The sequence below is a fragment of the Macrosteles quadrilineatus genome, unplaced genomic scaffold (genome assembly GCF_028750875.1).
Source record: "Macrosteles quadrilineatus isolate MER2022 unplaced genomic scaffold, UCM_ALF_1.0 Scaffold_1__1_contigs__length_201487025, whole genome shotgun sequence".
NCBI lineage: Eukaryota > Metazoa > Arthropoda > Insecta > Hemiptera > Cicadellidae > Macrosteles > Macrosteles quadrilineatus.
The window spans coordinates 103,792,188-103,814,587 of NW_026542594.1; the positions used below are offsets into that span (position 1 = coordinate 103,792,188).

The following is a 22,400-nucleotide window of genomic DNA, read 5'->3' on the forward strand; positions in this document are numbered from 1 at the left end:
TAGTAGATCCTAATCTGTGAAATCAATCATTATTGGACAAATCTTTTGCTATGACTGGTTTTTTTGTTTTTTTTTTGTCCAAGGACGCTAGGCACGAGCCCGGAATTGTTTTTTACATTACTTCAGGCTAGACCTAGGGGTTACGGCATTATCACTTAGATAAAATCCATTGGTGATTTGGCGGGATTTGAACCCGGGACCCGGAGTCCCGCGCTCTAACCACTAGACCAGCTCACTCCCCCTGCTATGACTGGTAATGCATGTTAAATTGATAGTCACACTTGGCTAGGTTTCCTGTTCCTCAGGTGTTGTCACCAAGATATCTACTTATTCTGATTGGTCGTACCAGTTGCCAGTAGGTCATCTGAGGTCCCTCAGGGGAGTACATGAACCACCAAGACGCAGCTCCAACAGTGGCAGCACCGACGTAGCCTCCAATGGCCATGTAGCGGAAGAATAGCCATCCAGAGATCAGACCTTCATCGGCTTTTCGGGGAGGCTACAGGACAAAAGAGTAATTTTCTATTAAATATGTATTAATAGTTAATGATCTTGTTAAAATACCTATATATTGTACAGCGACACATTCATATATATGATTTGAATGCTGCAGTATTTACCTTCTCCATGATGTCGAGGTCAGGAGGGTTGAAACCCAGAGCAGTGGCAGGCAGACCATCTGTGACCAGGTTGACCCACAACAGCTGTACAGGGATAAGAGCCTCAGGCAGACCCAGGGCAGCAGTCAGGAAAATACTGGAACAGAACCATTGATAAACAGTCACAAATATTACAACTTGAGTTAACGGCTTTACATAGACTAAATTGCATTACAGTAACTCCCTTAAGTTCGGCCATCTTGGGACCAAACCACTGGCTGGACTAAGCGGATTTAGTAGAACCTCAATTATCCGGGGTATTGGCATAACATAATATTACTTCAGGCTACCCATATAAACGCCTAGTACTCTATGAAATGGACGTTAATGTGATAATTAATTTGCATTTTATATCATCAAAATACAAATAGTATTGCACAATCGTGGTATGTTAAGTCATTAACCTTGGTTCAGTAATAAAAACTGTAACGTTTAAAATCACGCTTAATCTAGCAAAACAAAAATTACACAACACTGTACATACAGCAATAAATCACACAAAGAACAGAACAATAGAAAGTCTAGTAAGTTACTGCTACCGCAGTCACATAGGCTACTACTACATGTTGTTTCAGAACATAAGAATGTCGATAAAACATTAGATAGCTCATTAAACAGTATAAAATCATAGTACTTAGTCTTAAAGATAATAACAAAAGTAGTAAAATAAGATAACGATAACAATGGATGATGTAAAACACCGCATGTTATGTTTCAAAAACAATAATGGGGAACCTACTGCATATAATTAATGGTCAGAAATAGTTAATTATACAGTGCATTTCAACATATTAGACTGAAGAAAAACAATTTGTAAAATGTTCTTGGTATTTTTGAGGTTATGTAACATAGTTTACCATAGGTAATATGCAACAATTCACCCATAGAAGCACCCGTCAACCAAACTGACATGAATTGTTTACTTCTATGGTTCGAAACTAAACATTTAAGTTGAATCCCGTGACATTGTGACTTGTCCCTTTCAGACCGGGCCGGACCATCTGGTGGCCGATCCAACTGAAGCCGAACTAGAGGGAGTCTACTGTAACTAAAAGGTTATTTTAAAATTATTTAACTTATATTTACAAATGTAACAAACATATTATGAATTTTGACTGGAGTTAAGCTACAGCTGAACAGCCAGATTTTTACTTTGTTACCAAAGAATAAAAATGTAAAAAAATAATAACACTGTCTTGCACTACTGAGCAAAATTGATCATGACTATATTCAAGTATTACTTTTATAACTTTTATTAGCAAAGCATTGATCGGAAGGATGGATAGTGGTTTTATTTGAATATTATAATTATTTAAGGGGGAAAAATATTTAGGGTCTGAGGGTTCACAAATCGGGTCGGGTCGGACCAGCGGAAGGCCCGAGAGACTGTGTCGGGTCAGAGATTTGTTCGGACCAAGATCGGGTCGGGCCAAAAAAAGAATAATAATTGATTTTCAAAGAAACACTCTCATATTATATCTATTCTTGTAGAGGAATTAAAATGTTCAAATGAGAATTAAATATTAAGTTTGCTCAAGACTCAAGAATGTTAAGAATATAGACACATCAGAGCAATTGCCACACTGCCACTAGCCAGAGCCAGTCCTCTACTGACAAAAGCTGTGACACAACAGTGCAAAGAAAACAAAGTCAAAAGAAAGACTATTTATACAGAGGTACTAGTTTAATTATTTAATGTTTATTCCATACCTAATTAAAAATATATTTCAGTATTTTACATAATAAATTATCAACAAAATAAATATCTGATATAGTGTACAGATCTGTATCTTGTGCATTGATTTTCCTAATGTCCTTTTTGTCATTCAGTAACAACACTTCTGATCGTCTGGTTGGCATCAGCAAGTAAGTCAACAAAGAGGTTAGGCCTAAATGTTTTATATTTTTATGAAAGTTTTCATCAGTAAAATGACTTTTTTCTTAAGTTAGATGGGGGTTCAAAAAGATATTTCTAAGATCAAATAAAATATTTGTGAGACACAAACTACCATGAATTAATTTAAAAAAAAAATAATCTGTAACAGTTTTTTGGTTTTGAATAAAGAAATATATCTTTATTTCTCTACTTCCTTGTTTCATTACTAGCATTTTGTCAGCAATTGGACGAAACATAGAATTTTATTTTCTTCTTGCTTACGTCCACAGGCCCTAAATTTGTGATATGTTATTGATTTGTTTATAATCTTTTTATATAAGTTCCATTCAAAACTTGTTGTAATTTAGCTATTTAGTGATTTTAACAATTTTATGAAAATGGGAAAGAATGTCTTGATAAGTTAATTTTATTTTCTTCTTTCTTGCAGTTGAGGCAATTCCCAAGCTGTAAATAAGTTATGAAAATGAAATAATATACATAAATACAATTTTTATTCCTTATTTTATTACCAAGTAATATTATAAACAGTTCTACAGTAGGCCATCAGGCCAAAGTAGCTAGGGGTAGCTCAATACTTCAACCCTCCCAGAGAAAAAAATATTATAAACACAGAGAGGAGATAAAACCAAAAAATCCGGTAATTAATGATTTTTGGCCCGAGACCCGAGGGCCAAAACTATTGGCCCGAGAACCAAAAAAGTTTGACCCGCAGACCCCTAGAAAATATATGAATTTGTAAATTTAACTAAATTGAGAAAGCAAATAAAGTATCTTACAGAAATTACAAAATAAGATTAAAAAATGATTGTTGAATGCAGTTGTTTAAGAACTTAGCATATTATGATGTCTGACCTGACGACTTCACCAATGTTGGAAGAGATAAGGTATCGGATGAATTGCTTCATGTTGTTGTAGATAGCTCGGCCCTCCTCAACAGCTGAGACAATGGAGGAGAAGTTGTCATCAGCCAACACCATCTCAGCAGCAGACTTAGCCACAGCTGTTCCTGAGCCCATGGCAATACCAATCTCAGCCTTCTTCAGGGCAGGCGCGTCATTCACACCATCTCCAGTCTACAACAACATTACACATCAGTTGTAGTTAACTTTGTTGGTTATCTCTTGAAGATGAGAAAATAATTAACTTGAGATGACAAAATTACCTTCACCCAAGTACATATATTTTGTTAAGAAACTTATGCAACAACTTTGATTTACTATACAAATTCAGTATTAATTGTCTTTAGTTTTGATGAACCTACAGAGTGAAAAGTGTTTATGCCAATTCAAAGAGAGCACAACAGTAACTGCTCTGAAACAACTAATTGTAGTCTAATAATTATGCTTCAAAGTTGTCAACAATCAAAATAAAATTAGGTATATAAAACACTAATAAGATAAAATTTTATAGGCTATTGATTTTAATATTTATTTACGACAGGTTTATCCGATTAATAGTATGCCAACTATATTACTGACCATGGCAGAGATCTCATTCATGGACTGCAGGAATTCAACAATCTTAGACTTGTGAGCAGGCTCTACTCGAGAGAACAGCCTTGACCGAGCGACAGCCGCCTTCTGTTCAGCGAGTGGCAGGTCGTCAAACTCTCGGCCGCTGTATGACTTTCCAGTGGTGTCCTCATCCTCAGTGAACACTCCAATACGTCTGCAGATGGCCTCAGCAGTAGCCTGTCAATCAACACACACCCATTACACATCTTGCGTATTATGAACTTATAAGAGAGAAAAAGTCATCTTTGTGGGTTGTTTTGTGTTTAAGAACTTGTATTTATCAATAGTGTATCACTATTTTGTTTTTTAATTTTAATACTAACCCACAAAATAACACTCTAATAATTTGTGTATTTCAACAAGAAGTGTCCTTTTTTAACCAAAGTAAAAGCCAAAAATAAAAATGTGTGTCCTCCTCCACTATAACCGATGTAAAAAGAAGCAAAACAGGTGTTGTGTGCAATTCTTGTTAAACTCACCAATGCAATCAACTTTCACCCATGCCGGACACCGTTTATTCAAAGTGGGTGCTCCACTCCAGCCAAGCCAACAGGCTTAAAATGGATTGCACATGTATAGGATTCGAACCCACGCATGTAAAAAGACCTCAACGCTACACTCGTCAGTGCAACACCTTAGCCAACTGAGCTACCATGCCACTGTCGGCCAAACGGGTTGCCAGTATAAGCTACGCGCGCACTACGGCGGCACGGCACGGACGGGCGGTACGGCACGGACGGCATTTTTAAGAGGGGGTGCGCGCACTAGGGCAGCACGGCACGGACGGACGGGACGGGACATCCGCAATTTAGGACAGTTGACAGTCTGCGAGCTAAAATTTGTGAGTAAAGATGGATGTAGATAAAGTGGAGATAGTAGGTTTAATTTTAGCAGAGGAAGAGGTGACAAGAAGGTGCAAGCAAAGATTTTAGATACACCACATAAACAGGAAAAGACTAAGTTTTGGAGAGTTCCACACCTTGTTTCCACATCTTGTAGAAGGATTATGTGTAAAACTTACCTGATTGTTTCATAATAGGTCATATTTCTGCCCATATACTGTCACTCCGGACGTTATTAAAATATTCCGGATGTCGCATGTTGTACAGTTTGGGGTTTTTCTCAACGAGAAAAATCAACTTACTAACATCTATGTTTACAACACACGAAAACACTGCTACTTTGACAGAGATCAGTTGAGAATGGCGGATGTCCCGTGCCGCCCGCCCGGTCGGTGTGCAGTGCTCCCGGTCTGTACGGGCGGTACGGGCGCCACGGCAGCTCGGAAATGTCCTGGAGTTCTGTCTCCCGGACTTTTTAACAAACGGCGGAAGCTGCCGAACTTCCGTTGCCGGCCGTACCGCCGTAGTGGGCGCACTCATATGACATTCAATGTTATTAACTTTTAAAAATTGCCGTGCCGCCCGCCCGTCCGTGCCGTGCCGCCGTAGTGCGCGCGCAGCTATAAGCACACGACGACACTACCACTCGCAGGTTAGATTCGACGTACCACTTGAGGGCCTGTGTCTTAGCAACTCGTGGAGGAATGCGGTTATGGGCTACACTTTCACGAGTCGTCGTCAATGTGTTAAGACATTTAAGTACCCATTGTATCATGACATAACACAAAGATTTAAAGTTTTAGACATATCATTACCTTGTTGTCTCCAGTGATGACAATGACTCGGATTCCAGCAGCTCGGCACCTCACAATGGAGTCAAAGACTTCCTTACGTGGAGGGTCCAACATACCCACAACACCAACAAAGGTCAGGTTAACTTCATACGTGTAGAACCTGTGACAGATCAAGGAGTGCAAATTTTAACAACCTGTTCACTTATTCTCCATAAGAATTAAATAGAAATAGGTTTTTTGTAATTTTCTTCGTTGTTAAGCGTACAATGCTTCAATATATACTAAATTATTTGTTTTTGAGCTCAACAAAAATGGTTTGGGTAAAAACTGCAAAATTTAATATTTTTAGGATCAAAAACGGAAAACTAAATTTTTACCCATAAAACACTGTTCCTATGGTTTGATCATATGGTTTGCTAACTCGTTCGAATGAATGTAGGTTTTCACATTTGTACTAAATTTGATCAAAATTGGATTTTTACTCAAGTTATTGTGCTAACGGACACACAATATAAATATATAAGAATTTGAACAGGTTGTGTTTTTGACCTCTGGGGACATAAAAATAAAAATATATATGGGTCTAGGTCTTACTACAAGACCTATGGTAATAGTTTATTCCTTGTGTGAGAAATTCGCTAAAAATGGATGATTTTCTTTTTTGGCTTTTTAAGAACTAGACTTAATTGTTGTTTACAATTCAAGTATAAATAGAAATAAACACAAAGGACAATGACGATAGTTGGCAGATTACTTACTTGGTAGAGTCTCCCAAGTCCATCTCCTCAGGCTTCATGGGGTTGTCACAGGTGGCCAGAGCCAGACAACGCAGGGTGTCACGGCCAGTACCATACTGTCTGGTCAGTTCCAGGATCTTGTTCTTGAGAGCAGCAGTCAGAGGCACCTGTGAGCACAAACAAACCATAATAAAATCAAAATATCATATATTTGACAAACAAGAGTTACATCAAACATCATTTTAACTCTGAACAAAAATATTTAAAATATTTAGTTCTTTTAAAAAAATTATCTAAAAAAAAGCTTCTTAAATTTAACTATATGAAATTATCTCACAACAAGGAGAATTTACTCCTGTACGTAAAAGAGCGTCATTATATTTTTGAAGATTTCTTTTTAATTTAAAAAGAAAGAATTATGGAACATTTGAAAGTTACACTGAAGGACTGAGTGATTGCTGGTTGACATGACATTAATTAACAACTAGACACATGGTAGACCTCTCCCCCATCCCCTTCCTAGACCCCACAACAACCACACTCTTGTTAATCTCAACACCAAATAGCCTACAGCAGTACCCTTATATCTAACTTTGAAATGAACATGTAGTCACTTGAAGACTACATGTCATTACTTACACTACTGTAATTTCAATTTATTGTAGAAAAAGTCAAATCATACCACCTAATTTTTAAAGTTGACAATACATGCCAAGGCATGGTTCAAAATTAAGGTGGAAGGACAAATGCAATTTCGTTTGAGTAATTATACTTGTTAATTCGGAAGTAAGGAGAGTTTGTTTACCTTAGTGCCACCAATACGAGCGTGAGTGCACCTTTCCAAGACACCCTCAGGAGCACCCTTGACAAACAGCTTGGGTCCTGAGCCGAGCTTGGAGGGCTTCAGAGGAACACAGTAGGAAGACATGGACTTCCTGTCTCGGGAGAATTCCAAGGTGAACTCCTTCTTCCACTTGGTCTCAATGTCCTGATGAAATCAATGATAATAAATATTAGTTATTATAGGAATCATAATATATTTTAAATATTCTCTTAAACTGTAAACCCTTTCTTTCCATTAGGCTACTTCCTAATTTTGCCTTGCAACAATTGATTTTATAATACAAACAAACTGCTTTAAGCAAAATGACATACAATGAAAACATAGTATATAGTATACACATAAGAATTATGATTTCAATGTATAATATAGTCGGTACCTGGCGAACAACGATGGCAGATGTTCTGCGGTCCAGACCAGTTTTGCTGACATTGAAGGGGTTCATCTTCTCAGCCAACACAATCAGAGCAGTCTCAGTGGCCTCTCCTACCTGTCATCAACAGAGGAAAACTGTCAAATACAATCAAACCAACAAATTAAATAATTACAATAAAGCTAAATTGATGTGATTGCTTAATACTGTACTATTATAAAAATAAAAATAAATGTTTAGATTCAAAATATGTTTATTTGTGTTATCTTTTACATAATAATAAAATTTAGTCAGATTCTTGTAAGATTAAAGATGGATCAAATACTGTTGGCTCTCTCTCTCTTTCACTCTATTGACGGTTAAAAAAAGCCACAGCTTATAACGATTATCAATGAAGTAAGAAAATAAAAATCTCTAACCTTTTCAAAAGCCTGTTTGAATTCGTTGAAGTCAATAGCAGAGTCGTTGCACATGATGCAGATAGTTCCCAGCTCGTGCAGGGTCTCGTAGTCGGCACCCTTGACCTTCTGGCCCTTCAGGAAGACATCTCCAAGGGGCTCGTAGGTGGAACCAGTGATCTCAAACTCCAGGAAAGAGCTGTCGTTGCCCTCAATCTTGTCGAAGACAAACATCCTGCAACATGCAACAGGCTACTGTAATAAAAAGGACAGATTTCCAAAAAACCTATAATACTACAGATCATACCTTGAATATATGTATATAGTAAGACTAAATCAGTTTCGTTTTGTTGTCACTGATGGATCTTACAAGATGAGGAAATCACAACAGTAAAGATGTAGAACTAATAATTCTTAATTAAGGATGTTTAGCTAGCTCCAGGTTTACATTTGCTTTATGAGTGAACTAGATTTATTCATAACAACCGGTAACTTGGTCTATCATGGTACAGAGTGTTTTGGTGAAGAGTTTACCTGGAGACGGACATCTGGTTGGTGGTGAGTGTGCCGGTCTTGTCAGAACAGATGACAGAGGTGCAGCCCAAAGTCTCTACGGATGGCAGAGACCTGACAATAGCGTTCTTTTTGGCCATCCTCCTGGTGCCCAGGGCCAGACAGGTGGTGATGACAGCAGGCAAACCTTCAGGGATGGCAGCCACAGCCAGTGCGACAGCGATCTTGAAGTAGTACACGGCTCCCTATCCACAAAACTATTATCAGGGACAGAGTTATTGGAAATGGAAGAGTTTGGATTATTGCTCATAGTAAACAAGATTTTAGATTTAATTCATAATAAGGGACTTTAGGAGAAGCTAAATTCTTGGTTACTTTATTAGTGTTGGGTTACCTTGATCCAGGAGCCACCGTGAGCCGGGTCGTTGAAGTGTCCGATGTTGATAGCCCAGACAGCTACACAGATCACAGAGATGACCTTTGACAGTTGTTCACCAAATTCGTCCAATTTCTGCTGCAGAGGAGTCTTGATCTCCTCAGTCTCACACATCTCAGTTCTGATCTTACCAATGGCAGTGTTGAGGCCAGTGCCCATCACGACACCTCGGGCCTTGCCAGCGGCGACGTTGGTGCCAGAGAACAGGATGTTCTTCTTGTCCTGAGGACAACATATGATGTCAGTACCACAACATATGATAGCCGCAAACTTATTGAGCAAGAAAGAATAAGAGGCATTAATTGCATGCAAGGGACAACACTTGGACGGTACTCTGACTCGGTGACATCTTACAATTATCATGATCATGATCCTCGGATACATCTTACAATTAGGAACAACAACAATGTGTCAAAATTTGTATATTCTTTTACATCAAACAAAAACACATCCCCTAAAACCTCTATTCCTCCAAATCATGACACTTTTGCTGACAAGACAAGTTGTTGTACTAAATGTTTACCTGGTTAACGGCTCGGGGGTCAGGTACAGGGTCGGTGTGCTTGATGACAGAGACAGACTCTCCAGTCAGGATGGACTGGTCAATTCTTATTGTGGTGGAGTAGATCTTGATCAGTCTGATGTCAGCTGGGATCTTGTCACCAACTGCATACAAAACAAGCTGTGTGACTAATGGCACTAGGCACATTGGGAGATGTGGTTTAAAACCCAAAATTAAAGAATTATTCGATGAAACTTAACCAGTTGAGTAAGCTACCAAATCTCTTTCTTGTGTTCATCTTCAAAACTACTCAACCAAAAGTAGTAAAACTCTTTAGAAAATGTAGCCCAACATGATAGCCTCCGGTTTAGAATCCAAGCCACAGAAATTCTGAGAAATCGCTATTTGTATGGTTAGAACACAGAATTTGACATAAAAAATATTTCAGCATTAAAGATTTATGATTTTTCTAGACTACTATTTTTGTACAATGCACTGTAAGTGTAAGTGATGCTACTTACCAGAGACCTCAACGACGTCTCCAGGTACGATCTCCTTGGCTCGCACCTTCTGTACACCAGCCTTGTCTCCTCTGACGACCTTGCCCATCTCTGGTTCATACTCCTTCAGCGCTTCAATGGCTGATTCTGCATTCCTTTCCTGAGGACACCAAAAAGATATGAAACATCCATTGAAGGTAGGGCAAAATAAATTTTTTTCTGTGTTACAGGTGATTTACCTCTAAGTCTTGAAAACTGCTGACTAAGGTCTATTTAAATAACATTAGGTTTAACAAGTACCTACATTTCCTGGACTACAGAAAAACTAATAAAGTGTGTTTTTTTTTTTTGTAAAATTAATAGCTTAGTATAATATAAATAAATAGACCAAGTTAGATCAAAATATATCCATAAACAAGCAAACTGCAACAATTTAAAATATCCTCTATAAGAATAACATGGGAATTTTAAATTTATAATTTTTTTTTCATTTCTCCGATACCAAGAACCGTACAAATAGGCCTACACTTTGATATAATAAATGATTTGTATTTTTAAGTTCTTTAAAAAGGTCTATAGAGAAATAGTGAAATTTTGTGTTTTGAGGGTCAAAAAGGAGAAAACCCAATTTTAACCCCTTAACCCTCCAAGTGTCCATAGTAATGGTATTAATGGCCCATTTATTGCGCAATTGCAGGGTTTTATTAAAATGTATCTTAGAAACTTAAAAAAAAAACACTCTAAAGTATACTGTTTTATATATCATTTTGTTTGGAATATTATGGGCTTCAATGTAATATATAAAACATTACAAAAAAATTTTCTACAATTTTGGTGGGGTTAACATTTCTCAAAAATTATAAAATAAATGAAAAAAAAATTATGTTTGTGCTCAATAAATTTTACATATTATAGGTCTACAAATATTTTAAAATAGCCACTTTGTTTTTAAATTTTATAAGGATTACAAAAATATAATATAAGGAAGTAAATTTGCAAATACATAAGTTATGGGTGAAAAACAGATTTCGTACATTTAGCGTTTACCTAAGAATGCATAGCATAACCATAGCTAGGAATCTGGCGGATAATAAACATCAATATTACTACACTCCTTCAGGATCTTCAACCAGCCCTTCAAAATCACTTAAATCTTCTTATAATGCACCACGTATATCACTACTTTTTATTTTTAACCCTAAAACAATGATAAACGTAATAAAACACATCAGTCATCGGTGCGAGGTTAACCAAGTTGTATACAAATACGCACGTCATCTGTCTGCTACAATATTTTCGGAACTAAAACGAAAAGCGTCTGGAAACAGACATCAGGAGAAAGCTGAGAATCTGCCGAAAACAACAATACCAATCTCGATCCAGTTCAATCTGATTCAGTCAGTCCAAGAGCCTTCACCGAAAACGATGTTTGTGTGTCGCAAAAGCGACGCATAACACCACAGCGGGTTTGTTGTGCGTCGATTACACGACGCTTAACACTCGGAGGGTTAAGACCCCCCCCCCCCCCCCGCCACCGTTAAACCTCGTTCTTATGGTTTGATCATGCTGGTTTGCAAACTCATTCAAGTTTACCTCGGCTTACACCTTCAAGCCGAATTTCATAAAGGTCAGACAAAAATTACTCGAGTTATCAAGTTCACGGACACATATACAGGGTGTCCCGGAACTCTTTACCAATATTTTTGGGCATTGCTCCTGGGTAAGAAACATGCCTAAATATCATATTTAAATTTTCCGGAAGTCCTTAGTTACTCACACAGCCGCCATTTTGTTTTTTTCAGTTATTAATTTTTTGCTAAAGAATGGTTAAACATACGAAATGGAAACTTTGCACAAAGATTTATGACAACTAGACAAAGCTACCAAAAAATTATGAAGATTTTTCAAATTCATAGATCAAAATGGTGGCCATTTACAATTTTTGTAAAATCAAAGGTTTTTGAGTTAATTAAGAAACAAAATTTTAAATTGCCGCCATTTTGTTTTATGAATTTGAAAAATTGTCATAATTTTTTTGTAGCTTTGTCTAGTTGTCATAAATGTTTGTGCAAAGTTTCCCTTTCGTATGTTTAACCATTCTTTAGAAAAAAAATTAATAACTGAAAAAACAAAATGGTTGCTGTGTGAGTAACTAAGGACTTCCGGACAATTTAAATATGATATTTAGGCATGTTTCTTACCCAGGAGCAATGTCCTAAAATATTGGTAGAGAGTTCCGGGACACCCTGTATATAACTCTATATAGGCCTACAGAATATAAAAATTTAACAAATGGTGTTTTTGGCCTCTGGGGAGATTAAAATGAACAAGTTAATCGGTCCTGGGCCTAGGTCTTATTGTGCCACATACGGTAATAGCTACTTCCCTATAGGGAAATTTGTTAAAATGTAATGCTTAAGCACCAATAGAAACTTAAACAGTGCTTATAACAACACTCTATTTAATTGGTTGACCAATTAACTCTAGCAGAATTTACACGTCATCTAATTCACTGTGTCAACAGTGTGTCAACTGTGTTAACAACGGGTTTAGAAGGTTTCACTTACTTTGGCCAGATCGCATCTAATACTTATACACATATAGCTCAAAATAATCTGGTGCATAGTCATTTCAATGAAATTATTGATTGTGAGAAATGCATCCATTGTTGAAAATAAAAACTAAATTCTTGAATATAAAAATAGAGTAAGTGTTGATGTGGAAATTAATTATTTAGAATTGTTGAGTTTAATTAAGATGAAAGTATAGCTTTACATTACTTTATTGAGCTTGAAAACATGATTAAGACACATAACTTTGCACCAAAATTTTGAAAAATTTCTAGATGATACAGCATTTTATTTACTTATGTTAACAGATTGTTTAGCATCAGTTTTAGTTCAGAAATGTAATACAATACAATTCATAATGACAGCATTGAAAGTAGGTAACTTAAACTCTAAACATTTAGTATGGCCAATTATCAAATTCTAAATAAAATTTATGTAGTGATGACTAATCTTAAAAGCACTGTTTAAAATAAATAGCTTACCTGCCATACACCAACGACGGCGTTTGCAATAAGAATAAGTAAAATGACAAAGGGTTCAACAAAAGCTGTAATTTGGTCATCGTGATCTTCAAATAAAGCAAGTACCTGTAACATGAAATTGTCTATGTTAAAAACAGAAAATCTTCCATATGCTGCTAATAATTTAATTGGAAGCTATTGTTATGTGAACTTTCATTGATTAGGTTCATAATGATCCACAGTTAGGCCTTTTCTCTTTTTTATGCATTAAATAAAAATGTATTTTTTAAACTGTTGTTCTTTAGATAATAGGATTGACTTTCTTTTACTTTGAATAATTTAGGTCATTAGCATATTTGCTTCAAAAGAAATAAGTAGGCGTACCAATCCTAAATTTTAGTGTTAAAACAACCTGTCCCAATTTTGTAATAGAGAGGTTTTATTTTAAGGCTACAACACAGGTGTCGTTATGAGAGTCCCCAAGTATAAATAACCCCCAAGACTAGGGCGAACAGCCACTAAACTTAGCTGAGGACATCGGCACGCTGGCCCTGTCAATCATGGCCGTCACTTACTGGCACGTATTTCTGGAGCGAAATATTAAACGCTTGTTTCATCCTAATTTTAGATGCTCCATAAGCTCAGGTAAATTCAAGGCTACTTAAGATTTAATTACGGCCAGTAGAGTATTCAAAACAAAATATTACACTCTTAATTAGACCTTTAACAAAAAAATTTAACTTAAGGTAGAAAGTATGGTTTAGAGAACTAGAAGTTGCAATAGGTATGGTCTAGAAATATTAAAGGCATTATAAAGTATAATAAAAATTTAATGTAGTTTTGAGGAAAACATATTGAAAATAAATTTTACAAAGCTTTGAGAACTAAGACAATACGGTAGCTTAAAGATTCGACTACCACTAAGTGTATTATTATTATTAAATACTTACAAAAGAAATAATTGCAGCTAACAATAAGATCTTCACTAAAAGATCATCAAACTGCTCAAGCACTAATTGCCATATTGACTTTCCTAAAACAAAAGAAAACAGTATATGAATATAAATAAAAATAAATCAACAATTTTCACACCTTATTTGACAATGAATAATAATTTGCTCTTTCACTAATACTCAGGGATTTATTGTTTTTAAGTGAAATACTAAATAAATGCCTGTTAGTAGTTGTTAACTAATGTATTTACAAACACTGTGAAGACACAAACTTATTACTATAGTGCATTACAAAGTGAGAGGTATGCTTACCCCCCAACCCTCAGATATTAGATAGTGGACATTATTCCACCTCTTCTACCCTACTTGACCTGCATAGTGCATACACCAGAATAACTCTATATCAGTCATAAGGATGGGTTCATTGTGTGAATTTTAGATTAATCAATTAGTAGATTTAAAAGTGTAAATCAAATTTTTTCTTCCATATTACGGGTCTTTTTAAGAGTCGCCACATGCGTAAAGTTTTGATATAAATAAAACACTTGGACTACAAACAACCTTTTCAAATTAATTAACAAGAAGACTTGCACGGCAGTTGTGTGAAGAAATCACATAAAATTGGTCACTTTAAGGTACAACAGTTAAAATAATATAAAATATACTGGTAATGTTTCATTATTAGCCTACTTAAGATATTAGTAAAACTAGTTTTAAAAAAACAATTTTTTTGTTTAACAAAAAACTCTTTTAATTTGCTCTTATTTAAATATTGGCAATGAATATTATAAGACATAATTAATGATACTGGGATAGTTTGCTGGAGTTACGACACCTTTGTGAGTAATAAAGAGGAATGTAGAGGAGTTGGAAATATTTAGTTGAACCTGAACAAGCTTAAATGTGAAACATCTGCTTGGCAATTGTTTGTTCAAATACCACAGGGAGACTATTCTCTGACTCATTCATGCCACAGTAAGTTATCTTGTACATTATTTATGCATACTATTCAATTTGGACAAATAGTTTGAAAATAAAAATTGAAGTTATTGATTCTGGAGATGTCATATCTTTTAAAGCTGACACAATTTTCTTTTAATAGATAAAAAATGTATTACGATGAAATAGTTTACAATAATCAACATAAAAAGCATTACTGTAACTACTAAATAATACCCCAATTTACAAAAATCACCTATAGTTTTAAAAGCTTACAGTCATCTCGGTGAGGTCTAAATCAAAGTGGTTTTAGACAAGACAAAATAAGCGTGTGAATCAGGTACTTCTTGTCACTCACTGACGGCATAATTTTTTGTTCTAGATATTTCCATAAGATGGAAATGGAATTTTACATAACCTGTTTGATATAACATCTGATCACAGTAAGAAAGGTTCATTAGCTAGATGCTTACAATGGAAAGCAAAAGGTAATTTAATCATTATTCAGGTTTATGAAATACTAGCTGTTGTACCCCTGCTTTGCAACGGGAAGAGGACACAAAATAGAAACATTTTAATCTTTACATCTGTTGCATATAATAGTTACACATCCGCCAACGCTTTTAGAAACAAAATTCAACTTTTATAGCCTTAATAGATACGTTTAAGTTATGACTTTTAAGTCTGGTAAGTAGTGGATACCACCATTTTGGTTTTGATTAATTTTAAATCTTGTGTAGGCTGATATGAGAAAAACTGACCAAATCTTCGAATAAAACTTTGACATACATGATTTACCTTCATCTCTCTTAGTTACATATCTTTAAATTTATTATTGACATTTTAAGTTTCAATTTTGAAGTTTCAAGAATACTAATTATTACATTTAAATTAACATTTTTTTTAAATTTCACTCTTCTTTATATTAAATCATAAATCCTTCCATCTTCAGTTTCTTCACTCACAATAAATCATTAGCAAAACTAAGTCAGCTTTTATAAACTTTAGAAATATTGCTGTGCCTTATCAATACAGTCTTTTGAAATACAGAAACTATATCTATAGGTACATAAAAAACTGTAAACAAATATTTTAGCATTAAAGACAACAGACAAAACTAATATCTTTATCAAAGCATCAAGGACTAAAAAATGTAAAAGCAAATACAGTATATAGGCCAGTCAAATTGGACAATAAAATCGCAAAGCGTGATGTATTGCTGCATTTTTAATATGTTGTTGGGACCAGTTAGGGTAACTCAAAACCAAGTTTGCAGCTTCGAGATCCCTGTGCTCCCTGCGTAATAAGTAAAATATTACAAAATTAATGTGTTTTTTTAGTTTTTGGTCTATAACTTATTAACAGTGCATTTTTCTTAATGCAACTCAAAGGTAATAGTTAAAGTACATAAAATTTCCTACAATTTAAGCATAGTTTCATTTTTGTGTGTCAAATAGTTTTTCAGCAATGATTTTTTTAAATATTACAAATATTTCAAAGTAATTACCATAATTTACATTTTTCCTGGGTTGGACCCACAAAAACTGTGTAATACCCATATTATGGGAGAATTCTTAAAAACTGCTTTTGTAGTAAATTTTATTGGCTTTTGTTTTATCACAAAGCCAAGTCTGTACCTCCAACACCTTTCTTAAAACTATACAAATAATAATTTATGAATATCACGATTTTTTTATTTAATAAGTTGAAATAATGTCTCCAACCATTAAGTGATAAAAAACAAAATGAGGAAAATATATTTAAGGTTAAAAGATATATTTAAAGATCAATTATGACAAAACATTCTTATAATTACTATTTTGGCTTTTGGACACTGAAGACAAGGTATTAGAAATGTTTCCTGATTCAAACTAATCGGGTAAAGACATATTATCGTCAGGGTCAACTTCTTCATCTTCAATAAATGGTAATGTAATATTTTGGCAATTCTTAGCAGAGCAAGGAGTACATAATGGTGTACACTTTAGCACGGCCTTCTGACGTTTTAATAAGCACCCTATGTATGTGCTAATGTAATTGTATAATGTATCCCTTTTTGCACTAAATGAAATTAGTTTCAGAAGGTTGGGTGGAGCTTGACTGCATGAGGTTGTCCCTGGAACCAATCCTGCTGTGCTGTTTGACCAACCCCACTCTGTGGGATCCTTTTCAATCCCTAACCATTTTTGCACTTGGTGGGATGCTCGAAATAAGTGGAAAGAAGCTGCATCTTGGCTGGGGGAAAAGCGTGATAAGTTTACCTTAGTGCTGGCTGTTGCCTTTAACAGGCGGAACCGAAATCTTTCTAATTCATCGTGGAATGTGTTGCCACCATACAAAGCAATTAGGCACGTTTCTCCAGCTTCCTAAGAGGAATTTTTAGGTTGAGAATGGGGAAACCTATTTCAATCCCATAAAACCTTTAGTACGATCATACTGGTTCGCGAACTCGTTCGGATGTAAGAATAACATTAGCTTCTAATTTGATCAAAATTGGATGAGTTTTACAGCTCTAGTTAATGTGCTGATGAACATACACACACATTTACATGAACTTGAAGTCGAAAAAGTTAATCAGTCCCGGCTGTGTATAAATAATTATATATTTTCGACATCTAAAGAAACAAAATTATAAGGTTTTAGCAAATTTCCTATATATGGAATGAGCTATTACCGTAGTACTCATGGTAAGACCTGAACCCGGGACCGATTGCAATACAGTACAAAATCAATAATATTCACCCTATAGATATAAATAGCAGATCAACAAAACGCTTATCTTTTGCCATTTTAACTTAACAAAGTCATTTTTCCATTTGTTTTGATAAAAATCCTGCAAGTAACGTCCTTGTCCTTTTAACCAGTGAACAAGGTTGACAACAACAGGAGGTCGTCTTTCAGGCTCTCGGAAAAGATGCTGCGGGAAAAGGTACATCAGCAATCAGCATGAGTCTTATTGATGTAGAACCTGTACTATTGTAGTTAAAATTCATTAAAATCAGTATCGTCTTTAGCCTATTTCATATTGTAGCCTACATAAATCAGTACATGGAATGGCGTCAAAAACTATATCTAAAACTTGAACATAAAGAAAACAAGTCTAATAGAAATAAAACTCTAATTTAACATATATTCTTCCTTTTTACTAACTAATAGGAAGCAGCTACCATAGGTGGTACGGTAAGGCATAGTGCCGAGACCGATATATTTGATCCTTTTCTGCGGTGGGGATATTTACTGTAAGTTGTTTTTACACAAATTTATATTATATTTATAAAAAATTAGCATAGTAAAAAGTATATAACTAACTCTTAATAACTCAAACACATGTTTTAAAAACAATTAAACTCGTTATATGAACAAAATTGTGATATTCATAAATTATTATTTGTATAGTTTTCAGAAAAGTGTTGGAGGTGCAGACTTGGCATTATACAAAACTTCAAGACATTTTACCGCCATGAAGTAGTAAAGATTGTTTTAGATGGCATTGAAAACTACGTAAACCCTAACATCTCTATCTTAACTGCTATGTTGATGGTTGAAAAGGCTTGGAAAAGTGTAGTGCCATCTACAGTATCCAACTGTTTTCGGAAATCTGGATTTTCTATCAACACACAAGTGAATGATGAACTTCAACCTGTGCCACCTACACCTTGGGAAAATCATCCAGTGATAGGGGAGGTTCCATTTGAGGAATTCGTCCTAGTCGATGATGAAGTTGCTGTGTTTGGAGCCCTAACTGATTCTGACATCTTGAATTTACAAGAACCTGAAAATCCAACTGACGATGACAACGATCAGGAGTGCGAACCAGTTACGTTGAAGGAAGCCTGTACGGCTCTAGAGAAACTCCGCCATTTTTCGCTCCAGTTACGTACAGTATGTAAGTGTTATACAGTAGGCCAACTGTACATTGTACTGTTTAACTAGAATGGCATTTTACAATAGATTTCTTTCTTTACAGAATCAAGTTGGTCCAGAAGTCTTCGAGTCACTATTCGTCCTTGGAAATGTCATTGACAAAGCAAAAATTAATAGTAAAAAACAAAAAAAAAATTAGAGATTTCTTTGCAACTACAAATATTGTAACTGAAAAACAAGCCGTAAATAAATATTGTAACGTGCTACAGTACTGTATAACTTTGTGTAATAAACAAATGAACACTCTGTAATTCGAATGGTCTATTTTTCTCCCGATAAATCGAACTCTTGATAATTCAAAACTCTTGATAATTCAAAGTTATATGCTTGGCCCGCCAATTTCGAATTATCAAGAGTCTACTGTATGTTATAGTAGGCCTACTTTTAACTCTAAACAAAACAGTAGGCATACAACCACAAAAATCCTGTAAAAATTATCGATCGAAAGTAATAGCAATTTTTGTGATATGATTTTACTCATAAAATATCATAGTTGCTTCTGCCCCTTGAAACCCATCTTAACGCTCGTTGACAAGCTAATGAGAAAAAGTACCCGTCAGTTTGCTGATAAAACCATTTATTTATGTTGTATCATCAAAACAAAGAGTAATTCAAGAATTCAAAAATGTTCCTTGCCAGATTTTACATACAGATTTTACTTTCTACACTGGCATGTTTGATCCAACTGAGATAAATACTCATAAATACCCTTGCAGCAACAAACCTGCTGACTAAAAAATGTCCATTAGCCTAATTGGATTTCTACTGAAATATTCCCTTTACCATGTTAGATTTATTCCCCATTTAAGTATCGTAAGGTTTAGTGAGTACTGTACTTAGATTTGCTGCTACAAGGAATGACATAACGTATGTGTTTTTTTTTATTTAAAAGTTAACGACTTTTTATGAAATATACAAGTTTACCAAAATTTTATCAAAATATATGTATAAACAAGTAAAGTATAACAGTTTACTTATTCTTTATGAAATTAACATTGGAACTTGAAGGTCGAAATGAGAAAACCCAATTTTTAACCCATAAAACCCCATTCCCAAAATACTAGATCATGCGGATTCGTGAACTCTTTTGAATAGGTTTACACGTTTGTACCAGTATCACCAAAATCCGATGATTTTTACTTGAGTTATCGTGCTAACAGACACACACATATATAAACACATACACACAAACATATATATAAATGAAATTTTTGCCTCTGGGGACATCAAAACAAAAAAGTTAAGTGGTCCTGGGTCTAACATGAGACCTACGGTAATAGGTAGTTTATTCCCTAAATGAGAAATTCGCTTAAGTACCTACTACAACTGTAATAAAGCTTTTATGGTGTTAAATTTTTAATTGAATTGAGCCTAGGGCTCTAATTGTTGTTCATTTTTGTTTTCCGTCAGTATCTTTTAAGGTTCCAGGGATCCTGTATTCCGAGGGCTAGTTTTTTATTCAACCTTTTTTACGTCATTGAAATGTCCTTACGTTGTATACATAAATTAAGTTGTATGCCTAACTAGGGCTAAGTTTACTTTGCCTGTGGCTCAGTATTTGTCCGATCAGCTAACAAATAATTGGCTGTCATTATCTGATTACCAATTGGTGACCAATTATCATAATTGCATGGCTCCTAGGTTTAGTTTGGCTTACTATCTACTACACATTGTAAATGCCTTACTACATAAAGATTGTGTAGTTAGTAAACAGCTTTTTCATTATACTTCAGTTCTTTAAATCGTCAGCAAAATCATCGTTTTTAGGGTTCCTTCAAATAGGGAACAGAACAAAAATAGGGTACATTTTTTAAGTTATCTAACCTCAAAAATTTATCAGTGCATTATGGAAATGCCACTCACTAACCACACAATATTTTAAGTTTATGTTTGTACACAACAGTAATGTAAACATTGGTGTCGACTTTTTACAACCTCTAATTATGTGGCCTAATTTTATAACGATTAGAAGCTTATTTCCACAGTGTAATGATAAACACCTCAGATTAATTAGGTTTTAATCAACTAAAACTGTACTACAACAAGTATCCTAACATTTTATGTTTTGACTAAATGTAAACAAAGATTAAAACATGTGTTTTACAATACAATAGTTAGTTAGTACAATAGTTAGAACAAATTAAACAAGGAACAGAAGGAAGGCAAAATATTATGACATTCTTCCCGGCTTAATTTTGACAAATCAGACGGTGTAGAAGTCAGGTGGCCTGCGTTCTCGACAAGGTCGCCGCTTTTGAGCCGTTTGTATACTTCCATTTGGTTGAGAGGTTAATTGATTTGATGGATCATCAGGTTCTTGAACTTGATCAATGTCTGTTTCATGATCTATGGGCGTTCCGTTATCCTTCCCGTAAGGAGCCAGGTGCCTCAAGGAAACGGTTGATTCTCTGCCATCTCTTGAACGGATTCTGGCGTATTGAGGACCGGCATTGACTAGATCCACAACTTCTACTGCAGGTGAATACTTGCTGGTATGGTTGAACTTCTTCAACAATACAGGTCCTGGTGCTGAGAGCCACATGGGTAAGGATTTCCTCATGTGGTTGAACATCCTCTCATGTGGAGTAGCGTTTGTGGCAGTACAAAGCAAACTGCGTATGGAGCGCAGCGCCTCTTCTAACACTTTTTCCCATTTACTAACATGCAAACTGTGAGTTTTCAAAGCAAGGTTCACTGTCTTCCATATGATGCCGTTATACCTCTCAGCCTGTCCATTTCCTCTGGGGTTGTAGGGCGTTGTACGACTGGATGCGATTCCACAGGAGTTAAGAAATTGTTGAACCTCTTGAGACAGGAAAGAGGTTCCTCTATCGGAGTGAACATAAGAAGGCATTCCAAAAAGATAAAAGAGACTTTGTAAGTGTTTGATTACTGTCGATGAAGCCATGTCAGCAAAAGGAAAGGCGAACGGGAATCGAGAAAATTCATCCACAACAGTTAGTATGTACTTGTTTCTTGTTGAAGATGGCAAAGGGCCCTTGAAGTCAATATTCAGTCTTTCAAAAGGTGCTGTTGCTTTGATTAATTGCCCTTGAAACTTACAGAATCTTGGTTTCAACTCGGCACACACCATACAAGATGAAGTCACCTTTCTTATATCGTCAAGTGAAAATGGGAGATTTTTTGTTCTAACCCAGTGATGGAGTCTCGTGACACCCGGATGACACAGTGAATTGTGAATGTCTTTGAGACTAAGGCTTCCTGTAACAGAACAAACTCGAGAGAGAGTATCTGCAGTTGAGTTCTCTACACCCGGTCTGTAAGCTATATTGTATTTGTAACACAAAAGTTCCATGCGCCATCTTTGGATTTTTTCATTTTTTATTTTTCCAGAGGCCTTGTTGTCAAACATGTAAGCGACCGACTTTTGGTCTGTGATTAACTGAAAACCTCTTCCTATAAGATAATACCTCCAGTGCTTTAATGACTCCACAATTGCTTGAGCTTCTTTTTCTACTATGGGATGTTTCCGTTCGGTTGGTGTCAAACTTTTGGAGAAAAAGGTAACGGGTCTTCCCCCTGGGAT

General features: G+C 35.5%; 1 protein-coding gene across 5 annotated transcripts in view; it reads right to left on the reverse strand.

Moving 5' to 3' along the window:
• Positions 1-22,400, reverse strand: part of LOC129002906 (calcium-transporting ATPase sarcoplasmic/endoplasmic reticulum type) — a 111,150-nt gene that overhangs the window by 34,487 nt on the left and 54,263 nt on the right. For all 5 annotated transcript variants that reach the window (XM_054431382.1, XM_054431062.1, XM_054431143.1 and 2 more), the window contains exons 4-18: positions 13,988-14,070; positions 13,059-13,163; positions 10,028-10,166; positions 9,528-9,670; positions 8,963-9,226; positions 8,590-8,813; positions 8,077-8,290; positions 7,664-7,774; positions 7,249-7,431; positions 6,465-6,610; positions 5,728-5,866; positions 4,035-4,247; positions 3,409-3,629; positions 621-756; positions 347-499 (exon numbers count right to left, since the gene is read on the reverse strand). In XM_054431382.1, the coding sequence (XP_054287357.1) occupies positions 347-499; positions 621-756; positions 3,409-3,629; positions 4,035-4,247; positions 5,728-5,866; positions 6,465-6,610; positions 7,249-7,431; positions 7,664-7,774; positions 8,077-8,290; positions 8,590-8,813; positions 8,963-9,226; positions 9,528-9,670; positions 10,028-10,166; positions 13,059-13,163; positions 13,988-14,070 (2,474 nt within the window). The remainder of the gene's footprint in view (positions 1-346; positions 500-620; positions 757-3,408; positions 3,630-4,034; positions 4,248-5,727; positions 5,867-6,464; positions 6,611-7,248; positions 7,432-7,663; positions 7,775-8,076; positions 8,291-8,589; positions 8,814-8,962; positions 9,227-9,527; positions 9,671-10,027; positions 10,167-13,058; positions 13,164-13,987; positions 14,071-22,400) is intronic.